Genomic DNA, 17,959 nt, shown 5'->3' with positions numbered 1-17,959 from the left:
TACTTTTCCACAGTAAAAATATCGAAATATTTATTAGTTTCGTTTTTTTAGCCTTCTAACAACTTAATCTAGTTTCAACATTTCTAAAAGCTTTATTACTGCTTTCCCATATAAACAGAAATAGGAAATATTTGTTAGCTTTCTCTTTTAACCCTTGTGACAACTTAATTCAGTATGAACATTTTTAAACGCTGCTTTTCGAACTCGCAACTAAATATGAGTAAATATCGCATTTAGTTTGGGCAGTAATATTAAAAGATTTGTTAACCTTTCTTTACCCTTGTGACAACTTAAGCTAGTTTCAACATATTTAAGAATATTTCTATAGAAGAAGCTGCTGAAAGAGCAGCACATCAAGAGAAATATAGCATTTACTTGTAAGCAGTAATAATCTCAATATATGTATAAGCTTTTCGTCAGCCTTCTGACGAGTTTTCAAAATTTTTCTATTGCTGCTGCTATTCCCTTTCAATCTCACACTTAAACAGAAGAATAATATTTACTTTTCAACAATAAAAACATCGAAATATTTGTTAGCCTTCTGAGAACTTAATCTAATTTAAATTTCTTTTTAAAGAAATAGACATGTCACAATTACTTTTTGGGGAATAAAATCGAAATAATAATTAACTTTTTGTCAACGTTCCGAAAACTTAATCAAGCTTGGACAAATTTGAACACATTTCCAGTGCGTTTGCTTTTCAATCTCGCATGCTGATGACACCGGCAATAATGTGGTTACGAATGTGAAATACGACGCGAGCGCGCACCACAAACTTATCAAATTGTTGCAATTTTCGTCAACAAGCTGACACAAATGAGAAAGTGCCAAAAACGTGGAGGAAGAGAGGAGGGAAGAGAGGGTGAGGGGGTTGATATGTACCCCCAAGTGTGGCCAAAAATTGAATTTCTTGCACAAGGCAAGCCAAAAATTGAATTGTAGCCACATTTTTATTCTTTTTTTTTTGCCTCGCAGTCGCTCTTTTTTATTGCGTTGAGTTGCATACGCACAGACGTCACTTAATTTGCATACGCAACTGGAAGTGGAAACCAAAAATTTGTTAAGGCCTGGGTAAAATAATGTGTGCAGAGTGAAGTAAAGTGTGCTGCATGTGTGTGTGTGCTGTTGTTGTGTATCGTGTTAGACACATGAAATTGTTAACTAGTTTCTGGGGGGAACAAACAAATCGATTTATGCATACATTACGCATACGCAACGTGTACTACAGTCGAGCTGAGGCTTAAGCTGAGGGCGGAAGGAAAGGCTCTTCGAGTTAAGAGGCATTGACAGACAGGAGCAGCAGCAGTAGCAGCTGGGGCTGTGCCAACATTTGGTCACGTGCCAATGACGCTCCGGACTTTTATTGAAATTACTAAACAAAATGTCTTTAAATACGTGTAGGTGTGTGTGTGTGTGTGTAGGTGGATAGGTGAGTGTTTGCATTCGTGAGTATTCCCAGTGTTGTACGTTTAGTTGTGTAGGTGTGATGTGAGTATGCATACTTATCGTTTATTTTTGTATTTAACCTTTTCCCAGCATTCGTATTTTTGTCTGTCAACTTACCTGCAAAGAGAAAAGAGAAATGTTTGTTAGTATTGAACATTGCCAAAACGAATGAATTTATCAGAAAATATGTGTGTATGTGTGTGTTCAATTGTGCATTGCATACTTTTATGCGCCACACAAACTTGCCCAGTCGATGTTCATTAAAAAGTTTCAAGCACACATTTTGGCACAACATAAAACAACAAAAGCAACGACAAATTGAGAGATTGGGAAACTGAGAATGTGCGACTTGCAGATACGCTGTGCCAAACTTAAATATGTAGAACAAATAAATCGAGTTACCCAATTTGATATTTTTCTTATTGAACAATAAATCAAACATTTATTTGTGCGCACCAATAACGCACAAATAAAACAAATTTTCATATGTGGGTTTAAACACATATCGAGCATAACAACAAAAATAGCTGCAACTGGCAGTTGTGGAACTTTTGCAAAATTTATTTTCGAGAGTTTAAAAATAGAGAGGTAGTCGATGACAGGGGGAAGGCGGAGCAGTCAGAGAATAAACTAAAAAGGCCTCGAGAAAAGTTTACCAATTAGTTGTGGTGAAAAGTTTTGTTGCTTTCGTTTTTTTGTTGCTGTTTTACTCATCTTTTAAAAATGCTAAATGCAATGTTGAAGTGAAATATAATTGCGTTTTGCTGTAGTTTATGATGATGGCCAACATTTTCCACGGGATTCATACATATTTCAAAGCAAATTGCACAATAAAACCCAAAATGAGATTGAAAGTAACGCCAGAGAGAGAGAGAGAAAGAGAGATAGAGAAAGAGAGGCAAATCGCTTGTTACAAATTGTCTGCAAGGCACAAAAATAAAATGAAAGCAAAAGTTAAGACAATTTCCGTTTCGTGTCTGTAGCGCCTGAAAGCAGGCAACACAAATTGATAGCCAGCAGGATAGAGAAACAGACAGACGAAGAGACAGTCATTCATTCATTCAGTCAGTCACTCAGTCATTACAGCCTATGCGTGTGCTACAGGCAAAAGGCGTAACGAGTCTCGAGTCTTCTCCTCCCCAACGACGCCTGCAATTAGTTTACGACATTGTCAATGTCAAGCCAACCGCATTGTTCTGTGTCTTTGTCTGATTATCGCTGCGATTTCTTCATTCAATTGATAAATTTCTTATGCAAATTGACATGGCATTACTTACAGCGAACTGCATTTAGAGCGTTACTGGAAAACCAATTTCGCATATACAAGGGAATTCACACACACGCCCAGAAGACTTTTCATAGCTTATGTTCTGCACTTCCTACTAGTTCATTTCAAGTCTGTCTCTGCAGTCTTTGTGTCATGCCTTGTTTACATTCATAAGCTGCTGCTTTCGTTGCTGCCGGGCAGACAGATTCAAATAAAACATTGCACACATGTGAATTTATTTTGGCACAAGCAAATAAAATAACTAAAATACAAAACTCTTGTTTGCATTTGCAGTGCTAACATAGAGAACGACTTTATTGTCATGAATTTAAGTGCCACTAAAATTTAGTTATCCAGGGAAAAATGTATCACATTCAGCTTTAAGAATTTAATAAAATTTTGCACATTGTATTCGACATTTATAATGGCAAATATACTAGATATACGAGTATAGCTTATTTATTTTTAAACTTAGTTCAAATAAGCCTTAATTGGTATCGAACGCAATCAATGACATGAAATGCTTGATATGAAAATTGCTGTTGACGAATTTCTATTCAAATTTAGTATTCAATGTTTAATAACTGAAAAAATATAAAAAATTACTGTTGCAGAACAAATTATCTCTTCACTTGAAACAAAATAAATTATTCTTTGCTCTAGAAATGTTTCAAATGTTCTTTAATAATAACTGAAAACCATTTCGTTTTTAGTTTAACATTAACTGATACAGTAAGTCGAAAACTTTGTCGGATAGATTTGAAATTGATCTTAATATCATCAAGTTCTCAACTTCAAGTTTGTCTTAAACATTTGAGCTTGAGTAAAAGTCAGCTCTTCAATCTGTTCGTAAACTATTTTTAATTCATTTGGCATTTGGTGCAACAAATTTGTAATTTTCTAATTGATTTCCACATGTCGGACAAGCATTCTCCCAAAAGTTGTGTCGAAAAAGTTCGCTTTATTTTGAGAAATTGAAAACATAAAAGTCAGCTAGCTATGTTAGCTCTCGGCAGTTGGTTGGAAAATTGAACAAATGTGAGAGCAAAGTTGAAATGCTGTTGCCTTAAAGTCGAGTCGAGCGATGTGTAGCTACAATTTTTGTTGTCCCTATGTGGAGGAGTGTTTATGTAAAAGTATGTATGTGGCATACACTCGGGCAGAAATATGGGCAAAAAAGTGGTAAACAAGTTTGCCATCATTTTGATTCGGTCCTCGGGGGGAACACACAAGGAAAAACCGGAGCAAAAAAGTTACTTTTCTTATGCATATGCACACACCCACAGTAAAAATAACCCAGGCCCGAGTGACGTGAGAAGCCAAAGAAGAAGAAACACAATGATGTGGCAGGTATGCGATGTAAAATAGAGGCTTATGCTTTATTTATTTATTATTATTGCATTGTTCTCTGCAACTTTGCTCTGTTTCTTGTCTGCCTTTATTGAAATTCTTGAATTCTCTTTAAAAAAGAACAGAGGAAAAAAGTCGTCAAAACTGAGTAGCCTGCCTGTCAGAGAAAGAGAGAGCGGGATGTAGCTCAGCTTCCATCACACTTGCTCCAAGGCACAACAATTCAACGCAGATACTGCAGCATTTGTCGGCGTGGCATGCGGCATGATTTGCTTTGCATTTGAAATGCTCCTTGCGCGCCCCAGAGCGAGTGCAGACAACAACGAGTGGAAGATGAAGGAGATTGCAGTTATCGTTAAATAAAATTGGCGCAACATTTGAGTCGTCGTTAGAGCATTACTTTCCAACTGGTTGCATTTAAGATGTGCACTCCGAGACATTTGCAAAGCTTTTCATACCCGCTACTCATGGGTTAGAAGAGTATTACAATTTTGGTAAAAAATAATAGCAAGTGTAATTTCAATTCAGAACAGATAACATTCTTAAAAGTTTTTGTATATTTTGTCATCTAGTTTACTTTCTTTGCAATCAAGCATACATGGCAAAAAACAGCTGCTGCAGTCAGGACTTAGTCGCTTTCGTTGGCAATCTGCTATGTATGGCACTCTATGGTATTTTGAGTGTAGTAGTATATACCAAAATATTATTCAGTACATTTTGTACTCTGTGATATATTTTGAATGTAGTAGTAAATATAATATTCATTATCCATTTTACATCCTATGGTATATTTTGAATACAGTAGTATATTTATATACCATATATATGCATTATTCAGTATATTTTACAACATATGGTATATTTTGAATGCAGTAGTATATTGATATACCAAATATAATATTCAGTATACTTTAACCCAATAGTATTTTTGTAATGCAGTTGTACGCCGATATACCAAATATATTATTCAGTATATTTTATACTATGTGGTATATTTTAAATGTATTAGTTTATCTATATACCAAATATATATAAAAGCATGTTTCAGTATATTAATTCGGTATATTTCGACGATAACACACAGATAGCGAGTATCTCATAGTCGACTACACTCGACTGTAGCTTTTTTACTTGCATAATACAAAAATAGTTGCAAGCACTCCAAGCAAGCTGTCACGCAGCATGGAATGACCGACTAAATGGCACTCACAAGCAAATCACAGTCCAACTCGAGTGACTGACTGACTGACTAAAAGTATGCAACTATTTTAATATACTTTGTGTGCAGCAAGTGAACGAAATGGGTTTAATCAAACAGTCAATTGGCAAATGTTTTGTGTTGCATTTACAGCAAAGTCGCGCATACTCTACTCTGTTGTAAATGTTGTTGTTTTTGTTGTTATTGTTGTTGCAACACATTCTCACGTATATTAAACGTCGCTTGGGGCGAATTTTATTTGATGCTCACAGCGAAAACAACACAGACACAGAAACAGAGAGCTAGCTGAGTACAAATCGTAGTTTCAAGTTTTTAGTATCAAATCCTCGTCCCATGTGTCCAGTGTACAATTCATATTAATTTGTGTAGTACGTGCCACTGCTGTGCTTGTGCCACACATTTCGAGAATGATTTTCTCGCTTTAAAGTACACTAAAAAATTCAACTTGATTATTGAAATCGCTAAGTTTTCGCATTTATCTGAATTTGACTTTTAGTGCAGTTTCAAACAGGATTATATCAAAGTTCAATCGATTTTTTTTTTTTTTTGCACTTTCTACGGATTTTACTTTCTTATTTCCGTTTTGTGGATTTTTTCGGCTTGTACAAAAATCTAGTTTCCTGCCCGGCTACTAAAATTTATGGCATTTAACCCGACAGCCTCTTAAGCTGATGAGGAGCGACGTCGCCCAGCTTGATGTCGGATTGGCGGACAAATGGGCAACGCTGTTAAACAAAAATGCGGTTCGCTCGACGGTTGCGGTTCACTTAATTTATGACACGCAAATCGCATTTTGTATTTATGAAACAAAACAAAACAAAAAACAAAAAATGGAAAAACCGCTGAAAAGGTCCGAGGGTTGTAAAGAACAGACGAGAACAATCATTTCATTGGTTACGCACACTGAGCAGAGTGAATGAATGTGAAGCCGAGAGAAGAAATGCTGCGTATCCAAAAGTCCGAAAAAGTTTTGCATGCCATTTCCATGCGTCGTCGTCACACGTCAAAACAATTTCCAACTTATTTTTGCGCTAGTTTCCACTCTGAATTCCAGTCTAAATACTCTGACCAGAGGGGAAGGGGGGGTAGAATAAACAAAAGAGGCAAATGCCGTAGGGGGTTTGCTTTGCTGTTGGCGGCAGCGGCTTTTACGTCATTTCGACGAATTCGCGCTTCACTGCATCCCAAAAAACTCTTTTCAAAACGGGCGACACCAAAGTGAGTGAGCGAGGTGCCACAGACCATGCGGCAAGTGAGTGTTGCAAGTACCTTTTATATTCCCATTTGTATTACTCTTTTTTTCGTGTGTGTGTGTGTGTGTGTGTGAGTGTGTGTGTGTTTATGAGGGACTCATTCATTTCCGGTAATGCGCCAACGATGAACGCATTTCCGTTGCTTTTGTTGCCCCTGCAGCATTAACTAGGTGAAGCTAAAGCCGAAACCGAAGCCTCGATGACGAAATAGCCAAACAAAAACGAACAACAACAACACAATAACAGCAGTCAAGAGTTCAATTAACGTGTTTGCTGTTGTAGTCACACAGTTCAAACAAGTTCATTCGCTGCCAGGCAGGCAAATTGGTTGCCAACCGCCAACTTTACATTGAGTTTACTTAATTTTTATTTCATTTGCACGTAATTTGCGCATGAGCTTCACAGCGGAGTGAGTGTGAGAGTTGAAAGTTCAAGCTAAAAAGCATTAATTGGCTTTGATAATGAAAACTTTAAGTTGAGCAGACAGGTTGATAACTTTCCTAATTATATAATAAGTCGCTAGCAGGTTGAATTGACGTTGAATCAAATTTAACACAGAGAGAACTTGAACTTTAAGATAACTTTCCACATTGCATAAATATCTAAATTATTCGTGCTTAACACTCGCAATTGGTATTCTAAAAATCAGCAGTAGCAAAAGTGACCCAAAAGCAACAGCAGCTGAATCATCTCAGGGGAAAATGCCTTTACTCAATTGGCATTCAAAGGGCAGCATCTGGGAATTGGGAACCTTTCACCAGCCACCGGGGGCAGGTGAAGCGTGAGTCCGAGGGAGCAAGCTAGAGATTTGTTTTCGAGTGTGTTTGCTGGCAACACATGCTGAGAGCTGAGTTTTTGCGCTCAGTGTGTTGCCAATTCTCAGAAGCGTTAAAAGCGCGCTTTAATGGCCCAAAAGTTAAGTAGCTCGTTTAATTGAGCCCCTAAATAACTTTTACTTTTGCTTCGAAGCGAAACTCAATTAAACAACTCGAACAAACTTAATTAAGAAAATCACAAACAAAGTACACGCAAAATTGTCGCGCTAAAGTTAAAAAAATTGCATTAAAAAGACTACAAAACAAAAAACAATTGTAAAACTTGTGAAATTTGTAAGTCAAAAACGAAAAACCAAAACCAAAAGCAACAACAACGAAAACAACAAAAATTACCTCATTGTTGCTGTGGCAACTGTGGCATGTAATTTTGTTAACCTTAAACCAAGCGCTAAAGCGAAGCAAGGGAAGCAGCGGCATAGGAACGTTTGGCAGTGAAACATAAGCCGCCGCTCAGCTGCTGCGCAGTCGCAGCGTCGTCGTCGCCGTTGGCAGCGAAGCGAAGCTTGACGCGTCGGACGCGTCAGTCTATCGCGAGACGCAAGCGCGCGCACAACACAAACAAAACAAAGCGCGCAAACAAGTGCACAAAGTGAGCGAACGAGATAGAGCGAGAGAGTGAGAACGAAGGAGAGTGTTATTGTGATAGTGCGAGAGTGTAAACATATCGTTCTATGCGTTGTGTGTTGTGATTTCTGTTGGCGATTTCATGCACAATAGAAACCTTTTTTTTTCGGCACAAACCACAAAAATCAACAAAGTGTGCAAAAAGTTGGCGCCAATAGAAAGCTGCCCGACCCCAACAGCAATGCTTGTTTAGCCGAAAGTGTGCAAATAGTAACGTCAAAGCTTCAATTGTCTGCGCCGGTATCAATGTGGGCCAACCGCAAGATACGCAGCCATATAATAAAACCCACACACACACAATTTGTCAATATTTGCGTTCGGCACAAACAAAAGCCTCCTCCAGCATCATTAACGAGCGGCGTCTCTTCCACCTCGCTGCTTTTTCCGGCCCGCCTTCAATGAGTGGATTAATTGCGCCCATTCCCCATTTGCATTAACGGCACACACAACCTTAAGGATTGACTCATAGATCAGGTAATTGCTTCCCCAGCATTAGGCGCATAATATCTCTAGGGTCATTAATTGCAGCTTGAGAGATTGCTAAAATTATTGATGGTCATTTAAGTGTTTACTATACTCGGCCCGTTGTCTGTGGAAAGCTATTCAAAGAGTTTTTCCAGCCAAGTGAAATATTATTACTATCATCATCATGGATATTAATGGCATTTATGGCTGCTGCTGTTGTTCATAATATCTTTCATTATTATTATTATTATCTTGATTAATGACACAATTGATCAAATTGCGCTTAGGTATATAAAATACAAATGTCTAACATAAATAACATAAAATGAACATATTTTATTTTGAGAATTTTAATGAGCATGATTGAGATATTTCAGTTTAAACTAAGATATAGAAATACAAAAAAAATTTACAGTTTAAAATGAGAAAGAAAATTCTCTTTCTTTCCACAAATATTAAAAGTATTATATCACTCATAAATATTTTCTTAAATATTAATCATAATTAACATTAGAAAACACATTTGATCAAAAGTATTTCAGTTTAACCTTAAATTAAAAGTGTTCATTATTTTCTTATCTTGTGGAATGACAAAATTTATTAAATTGTTTTTGGCATATAGTATAGAAATACTTAATATGAGTAATATTTTGTGCATCTCATTAAAAGCAAATCATTTTTTGCCAAGCTTAAAAAATATGTCAGCTTAAACTGAGATGAAACGAAAACGTTTATTTTCTCATTCTCTCGATGACTTGCAAGCCATGAGCTGAAGATAGTTACGCTATTTTTTTTTTTCATTATCATCTTGCGATTCCAGCTCAAATCTCAGATTATAAATCTCAATCACTTCTATTATTATTATTTTTCCTTTTTTTCTATTTTGGCAATTTTGATTTAATAGTTGACATTTATTACGGCATTTTTGCTGCTGCTTTTCACATGGATAATGTTGCCACTTTTTCTTGAGTAGACGACTGCAAGATAATTTTTCATCATTGTTGGCAGCTTGCAGCGCGTTTTAACGACCGCCTCGTGTCATGGCCCAGTACAAAATTAGTGACTAAAGCAAGAAAGATATATAATATTGATTTAGCATTTGTTAGTGGCTATATTCGTATTCGGTTTATGAGTTCTCTCTCTCTCTCTCTCTTTCTTACATTCCCTTTCTCGCCGCGCATTTTCACATTTATTCGCCGTTGTTGCTTTTATTATTGCCCCGTCGATGGAATCATCGTGGAAATTGCCAAATTTTTTGAAAATGTCATTGCAAATGTCGCATGTTGTCGACGTCTTCTTCATTGCGGCTATTGTTGTTGCTTTAGGTGTTGTTGCTTTTGGTTGCCTGCGGTGCTGTCATCAGGTTTTTTGAGCATCTGCCTTGCCTGTTTGGGGCTATTCATTTGCCACGTTGCCACTTGGTGGACAAGCCCAAAGGGGGGCGGAAGAGAACTTTTGCTGCCACTGCAGCATTTGAGTGCTGCGGCTCTTCAATGTGTATCTGCTCTGATTGTTCAAGTTGTGTGCAGGTTTTTCATATTTTATTTCCCCATTTTTTTGCTTCAACTTTTTAGTAATTTTTATTCTATTCATTCTAGTTGGCGCAATTATAAAATATGCTGTGTGAAAAGCACCATTGCAAATTTATGTGTCTGTTTTTTTCAGTACAGCATTTTTCTATAAATTTTTACGGTTGTATTTTTTTTTTTTTTTTTGAGTTTTTTTTGTTGTTGGCAGCGTATTTTGTGTGTTTATGCTTCGTTTATTGCTGCTACTGCTCCTCATGTAAATTGTTAGCAGTTTGCTTATTGTTTTTTGCGCCCAATAGTTTTCTGTGTTAATTAATTTGAAGCTGTCATGCGAGTTTCCCATTTTCATTTCCATTCTGCCACGGAATCCACATTTTCGCCATATTCTTTTCTCTACATTCGGTTTTTGCTTGTTTGTTATTGCCGCTTTTGTAGTTGTTGTTGCTGTTGCATATAATTAAATTAGCCGCTCTTTAATGAGCAATTGGCGCCAGAGTTCATAAAAAACAATTGTGAATGGTATTTACTATGTGTTTTATTTCTCTCTTTTCCTCTTTTATTGTACTCTGTACGCAATGCGGGTATATTGGCAAAGTGCTTTTAAATTTGGAGTTGTAAATCGTATTTACAAGCATTTTGTGAATCATTATTTCCCCTACATCTTGTTATAAAAAGTTTCTTACATTGTTTTTGCTTAAATTTGTAGGTTTGTAGGTTTCTTTTTTAACAATTTAAAACAGGTTAACTTTTAATAATTTAAGTTGCTTATTACAACCATAGTAAGTGGAGTCGAAATACTCGCTTTTAAAGGGTATCTTGTAGTCGCAACAGTGTTCTTAGTTGTTGTTGCGGCTTTATTAACAAACACACAGAAGTTTGGTGTTGTTTCGGTAGCTCTATCGGAAATGTCGCCAGTTAATTTTTATATTTTACAAAAAAAACATTCAGGAGAATAAATTATTACATTTTAATTAGCCACTGATGTCGTTTGCATATATAAAATTTTATTCAGCATTAACTTTTATTTAATTGAACCTTTTGAAAAAAAAAATGTGCAATATTTTGTTTAAGAATTCTAGAATAACGTATGTATATACAAACAACAGAATATGTGTAGTATAAAGACATAAAATATGTTCCCGGAAATGCAACGATTTATTTTTTAAAACTATGAAATATTATTCTTGCTGCAGAATATTGCATATGCAACATATAGTATATAAGACCAGCTTGATTACACCAGTTGAATATTCACCAACGACCTGCAAGAGTGTTTCCGCTTTTACAAACCAACAACAAAAAAACAAGAAACATTTTGTTGTTTGTGTTTTTGCAGGTAGCAAGCAAAAATTTGCATTCGCATAAAAAATGCTCGAAACGTTTTTATTAAAGTCGCGGAAAAATTTAGAAGGCAGCACACGTAAATAAAGCAAAATCTCATTTCACATTTAAAATGCCGCTAAATGCTAACACGTGACTAACTGACCAAATTTAATTTGAAGATTAAATTTAAATGCTGACGACAGCGATCATAAAATACCATAAAAACTAATTAGCGCTTGTCTGTTGCGAATAAGTTGGCAAATAAAAACGGCGTACGCGTTAATTAGGTGTATACAAATGTATTTAAATGTAATTAAAATTGAAAGCCCAATGCAAATAACGCATAGCAAAAGTCTATAAAAACAACAGAAAAAACATACTAAACAAAATCGAAAATGTTTAACATATAAGAATCTGCTAGAAGCACGTACATAGATATGTACATAGATACCCATTAATGCTTTTCTTTTTATTCCAAACCATATATAACTCGCTTTGTTTGACAATCAGGCATATTTTGTATGGAATAGTATATCCATATACCAAATATTGCATTTAGTATATACTTTTATTTTTTATTTATATGATATATTTTTAGCGACCATCTCCCAGTCGAGTAATCTTGAGTAACCTATGGTATATTTTAAATGGAATATAAAATTAATATTCCAAAAAATGACATTCAGTGTTTGTAGTATATTAATTTGGTATATTTTAATTGAAAATGTACAGCAAGTATCACAATGCCGAGTACACTCGTGAGCTCTTTGGTATATTTTGAGTGGAATAGTATATCAATATACCAAATATAAAGTTCGGTTTTTTTCATACATTTATTTAAGATATTTTAATATTTATTCACAGTCAAGCCTATTCTATCTGTATCCATGTTACTTATTTTTTTTAATGTCAAATATTCTGAACACCAAAGTTCACAAAGAAATGGAAGTGTCAAGACAATTCTCAATGTGGAAAATGCATTTGTAATGACACTTTTGACAAGTTGCAGAAATTGTTGGGCTGAAAAATACACACAAAGTGTCACATGAATGATTAAGAACTTTTACGATTCGCTATGTCTATAGGGTATGCAAAATGGGAAGTGACAGAAGAGCGAAAGATCATTTTGCCAAGATAAACTCGAAAACTTGAAGAGAAAATGGGTCTGACACACGCCGTTGTTGCCGTTGCCGCTGCCTCTGGGTGGCAGCAGGCTGGGAATTTGGCAACGCTAATGACAGACCGCTTGCTAATTAACTTTTAATTGAATTGCAAAAGAAAACGCGACAAACCAGAAAAAAAAAACAGAAATAATGTTACAAAAACGGAGACAATGTGTGCATTAACCTATGCTCACATCTGACCTCCTGACCTTCTCTCCACCAAAAGCCGCCCTCTTCAGCCATGTGTGAGTTGGCAGCCCAACGGGCCACAAAAGCCAAATGAGGTTATACTAATATGCAGTAATTAGATAAACTCACGAACCACACAAGAGGCCGGGCCAAAAAGCGAAGACTTCATGTTTCTTTGAACTAAATTAAAGAGTGAAGTGCCAAGCGCACTTTTAGGCAAATTTGCAAATGGTTGAAAAAGACGAAAAGAACGAATATAGAAATATGAAAGAAGGTGAAATTGTAGGTCTGGAATTCGGTAGTTTTTTAATGTGCTCACATTAAATTAACAAGAACCAATGAAAATAATTTCTTTTAATTAAAATATAAAAAAAATTAACATGTATTAAATGTTATTTCAGTAAAAACAAATATATGTAGTTAAAGGACTTCATGGAAGATGGTTACAAAAATCGAAGATTCGATGAGAAATTTTAGCCTTGAAATTCGGTAGATTTTCTAGTGTTTTCACATTACAAAAAACCAACTATAATATTTTCTCATAATTAAAAAACAATACATATGTAAAACAATAAATCTTTCTGCAATAAATGTATTGTCAATAAGTTAATATTATATATGAAAATAGATGGTTCAAAAAGATGAATAAACAAAAAAAAAATGATTTTATGAGAAATTTGATGCCTAAAATTTAGAAGTTTTTTTTTTTTGTTTTCAAAACAGATTAACAAGAATCAATATAAATAATTTTTTATACGCAAATACTACAAATTTGAAGCAATATATATTCCTTACAGCAAGGATCTTGTCCCCAATCAAATTTTACTAAAAAACAACTTGGCTCATCTTTAAGATAGCACTATTTTTAAAAATGTTTCCTCGAAAAAAAATTCACTTAAAAAGCAGTTTGCAATTTAAATTTTATTTATTGAAGCGATAAATTTTATATAAAAAAGATTTTGGAATATGTTTAACACAAAAGTTAACTATTAAAACTGATGTTATTTTTAATTTCGCAATTGTATTTATTTTCCATATACTACATATGAATACATAACAATAAATGCAGATTTATGCAAATTTGGCAATATATGCAAATTCAATTCAGAAATATCCTGAAGTCTTTAGTCGCTCTGGCGCATAAGAAATTGTATTCTTAATTACAATAAAATAAATCAATAAATACATTTTCTTTTGAATAACTGCAAATTAAAAACAATATATAATATATTCTAGAAGACTTTATAATATTTCAAATTTCACAAAACAAATTTTATACATTTAAATAAACACATAAAGAAAATGAATATAAATTCTCTGTCAGCCCTTGGACATATTTTGTAAGTGGTTTTCAAAATGAAAAACTCAACTACATTTTTGTTTGTAAATATTTATGGGAAACAGATACTAAATCGGAATGTGGAGCAACCTTGTAGTGTGTGAAGGAATATTTTTGTGTGCCACACGTTGCAAATTTCCATACACTCGTATGTGTTGGAAGGTCAGCTAAGCGTTGAGTTAAAAGCTGCAGCCTCTTTTGGGCGCCTTAGACTAGAAACGGCGTCATCCATTCGCACCAGCCAACAAGTCTCGTAAATTTTCAAGACTCGAGAGCATAAAACAAGGACAGTGGCAGCAACAGCAACAACAACAGCAACAACAACAACTGTAGACAGGCAACAGCAGGACGACGCCAGGATGGCGCGCCAGAATCCTGGCGATGGGCGATGGCGTTCCTTTTTCACATGCGCCAAGCATAGTTAAGCCTTAGATGGCAACATTTGCAATTGTAATGGAGGCAAGTTCTCATTTACAGGACCAGGAGTTGGGCTTGCTGCCAGCTGGGCACATTAGGGTCAGGGCAACTAAACGCTGTGGGCCTGGCAATTAACATATGAATACAAGAATAAACTCGAGTGGCAACTCGCTTGTAACACTATGCCAAATGTTGCATAAACTCGGGGTGTTGCAGCTTTGAAAGTATTTATTTTAAATACCTCCCCAGAAAGAATAACAAACAATCGAGATTAAATGGGTGGAAGTTGTTATCGCAAAGTTGATTGTCTGCTGCTGCTGCTGCTGTTCAAGCTGTTCTCAGTTGATTCAAGTTTTTTACTATGCAAAAATGTAACTAGAAAGTAGGAGCAATTGCTTTGATGAGCTAGCTGCTGCACGTCTGTGTGTTGCAAGTGTAGATTCTGTGATCGATATTCCTAATGCAAAGTGTAGCTCTTCAGATAGTTCACTTTTATGCTAATGAGCTGAATGCTTGAATTGGCACACGTAAAGCCAATAAAGATGCTTCACAATTAATAATGAGGGTTATTTCCATGACTACTCTACTGAGATGTGAAATGCAAAAATGTTGTATTCCTTCCTTAAGAGAACCAAATGAAAAATATTCGCCATAAATAAATTCATTATTTCAAAAAGTTTAATAAAATTAGCGAATAGGTTTCAATATTGAAAACTTTAGAAACTGAATAACCGTTTTAATAAGAGGTATTTCATCTTAAGTGTGCATGTCAGATGTATCTTTAAATATTGCTAAAATGGTCATCTTACAGATTCAAATATATTTTACTAAATTTGAGGCACAAATAAATTCCACATTTCAGCAAGTTGCAAAAAGTTTTCATTTAAAAGAGATTAGTTTTCAATTTTGAAAACATTATTAAATTAATAACATTTTTGAGAGCTGTTGAATAATGAATAACATATAATAATGAGGAGAAATTTCTTTTAAAGTGTAAGATGAGAATCTCTCTTTGTTAATATGGCTATAAGTTTTACCTATATTTTAGTTTACATTTAATATTATTAAATAAATTCCAAACCAGTTAAGAAAATTGAAAAAAAGCTTTCAATATTGAAAACTTTATTAACTGAATAACATTTATCAACGCTGTTGAATAGTAGTTTCATATTTCAACACTCGTCAATTTTCAGTTTGCACAGCTTGACAACTTTTATGTTACAATAATGATGGAGCTTTTAATTTCCGTCGCCAATCGATAAATAGCCATCAATCATAAAATTCACCTGCAGCCAATAGCTTTGGCTTTTACCTGCTCAAGCCACACACAATTTTGTTTTGGAATTGTGGCAGCAATGTTTGCCCCGAAGCTGTGGCAGCTCCCACGCTTCATTTAAGCAGCGAAGATTTCGACTGCTCGACTGCAAGGTGGCGCAACCTTTTAAGTAGAACCGAATCTGGGGGGAAAATGAGCAAAGGAAAATGCGGGAAATGTTCGCCTCGCCCTCGCACAAGGCAAAGGCAATAAGCAATTGCTTGGCTTTAATGCTTCGATGAGCAAAGTGTTTCGCCTGCTTACAAGCTTTTCTTTTTCTTCTTTTTTTTTGCCTCTGATTCGACTGTTGATTCGTGCAACTTCCACGTGTGTGTGGGTGTGTGTGCTGCATGTGTCTGTGTGTTGTTAAGTATACAAATGAATGAGTGCTATTTACGATTATCGTAGCCGACATTTAGGCTTAATTCACTTAGTGGTCAGTTGGCCAAAAGCTACGTAGTATTGCGAAAACGTGACGAAACACAAGCGTAAAAGTTTCAGAGAACACGATAGTAGAAGCTGCAGCATTAGCTATTACACAAATGAGTTGGAAGGGGGAAATTAGAGAATGGCAGAGGTAAAGAATCAGAATGAGAATGAGCAAAACAGACGCTAACAAAGAGCTCAAAGTGGATTTTACTTTGAGCCTTCAACATGAAAGAGAAATAAATGAAAGAAACCAAAGGATTCTTTCCCAAAAGAAAACCATATAAATTTAAGAATCCTTTGATTAATTTCCATATTGGAACATTCATTAGAGTTGGCTATGTTTTAAGGTATTAAAAGTTCATCAAGAAGCGGCTGTATAAAAGGGAGAGAACATGGAGAACAGGAGAGAAACATTTGATTGATTATCGTAAACATAAATTTGGTTTATTTTTAACAAACTACGAGAGGAGCCGAAAATTGATTACTCAGAAACATTTATTTGAAAGAAAAAAATTGTATTTTTAAATACCGAAATGATGGTAAAGTTTTATTAATGAATATAATACATAAAAAAAATGATTTTTTACATTAGTTAATGAAAAGGGTTAACAATAACACAAGACTAATAAAGAAACCAGCAAAATGATAAAGCAATACATTTTTGTAAAATAAATTCAGCCCATTTTCAACGAATTTGAAATATATTCAATCCATTTTCGCTGAAGGGGCAGAAAATTGATAAGCAAAAAGTATTTCATTGAATGAATTTGCAAATGCATAGCAGAAATATAAGTATAATACCTAAAGCAATTCATTTAAGTCAACAGCAACAAACTGGGAACGTAAATCATTTATTTTCTTTGGAGAGGCTAAAACATTGATTACGCAGAAACATCTGATTGAAATAAAAACTTTTAACTCTTTTGAATACCGAAAAAGTAATGAATGATATAAATAACAATTAACACAACTCACATTCAACAAAAACAGAAGTATTAAGAATCAAGCAAAATTAGACAGTAACCGGTTTTAACAATAAATAAATTTATGATAAATTCCCTTCCTTTGAAGAGACAATCAATATATTAGCAAGAATTATTAAATAGAATGAAAAGCAGTTTTGAATATAAAAACAATTCAATTAAATTGTAAAACGCAAACCAAAACAAGCAAAATGTAATCATTATCAAAAATGATTTCATATTTTCCCCTCCTTTACAGTGGAAAGGACAGCTATAGCTACCAACATAACTACGTGGATCGAGTGCGTCTGGAGGATACGAACGGTAACCTTTACCAGCAGCAGCAACAACAGCAGCAGCAGCATCATCACGCCTCGCACCACTCAAAAACCACCCACGATCCGCGCTGTCCACAATTGAGAGCCGCCGGCTGGCGACACACGCACAAATCCGTCTCGCATCTCGATTTGGCCACCAGCTGTCACAGTGCAGCTGGCGCTGGCATAGATCACAGGCATAGGCAACTGCACCACCATCAGACCCATCATCATCAACATCACCATCAGCATTTGCCACCGGCGCCACCTTTGACACCGCACGCACAACCGCATTGGACGCAGTGTCGCGTGGGCATCGCAGCAGCCTCTGCTGCTGGCCACGGGCAGTTGAGGAACGCACGCTCCTTGGACTACACACAGTTGGAGAGGGAGGAGAACGCTTTGGACATTGCCGAGTTCTATTGGCATTTCGATGCGGAAGCGCCACACGAACAAGTCGACAACTATGCGGGTGAGTTTGATGTCCATTGAAGTTGAGGCCCATTGAAGCGAAG

The 17,959-nt window shown here is 35.5% G+C and overlaps 2 protein-coding genes across 7 annotated transcripts in view; one reads left to right on the top strand and one right to left on the bottom strand.

The window, feature by feature from the left end:
• The window catches only part of LOC117569581 (calcium uniporter protein, mitochondrial), a 54,271-nt gene that overhangs the window by 12,738 nt on the left and 23,574 nt on the right, over positions 1 to 17,959 (bottom strand). The window lies entirely within an intron of this gene.
• The window catches only part of LOC117571063 (protein javelin), a 29,641-nt gene that overhangs the window by 2,438 nt on the left and 9,244 nt on the right, over positions 1 to 17,959 (top strand). For 3 of the 4 annotated variants that reach the window (XM_052006155.1, XM_034253031.2, XM_052006157.1), the window contains exon 2: positions 17,387 to 17,916. In XM_052006155.1, the coding sequence (XP_051862115.1) occupies positions 17,387 to 17,916 (530 nt within the window). Of the gene's footprint in view, positions 1 to 17,257; positions 17,314 to 17,386; positions 17,917 to 17,959 lie in introns of those variants that run through there. The other variant, XM_052006156.1, reaches the window with a different exon arrangement.

This window comes from Drosophila albomicans, chromosome 3 (assembly GCF_009650485.2).
Source record: "Drosophila albomicans strain 15112-1751.03 chromosome 3, ASM965048v2, whole genome shotgun sequence".
Lineage (NCBI taxonomy): Eukaryota > Metazoa > Arthropoda > Insecta > Diptera > Drosophilidae > Drosophila > Drosophila albomicans.
The sequence above is the reverse complement of the archived record's forward strand: the minus strand, read 5'-3'. Positions and strand labels throughout refer to the sequence as shown.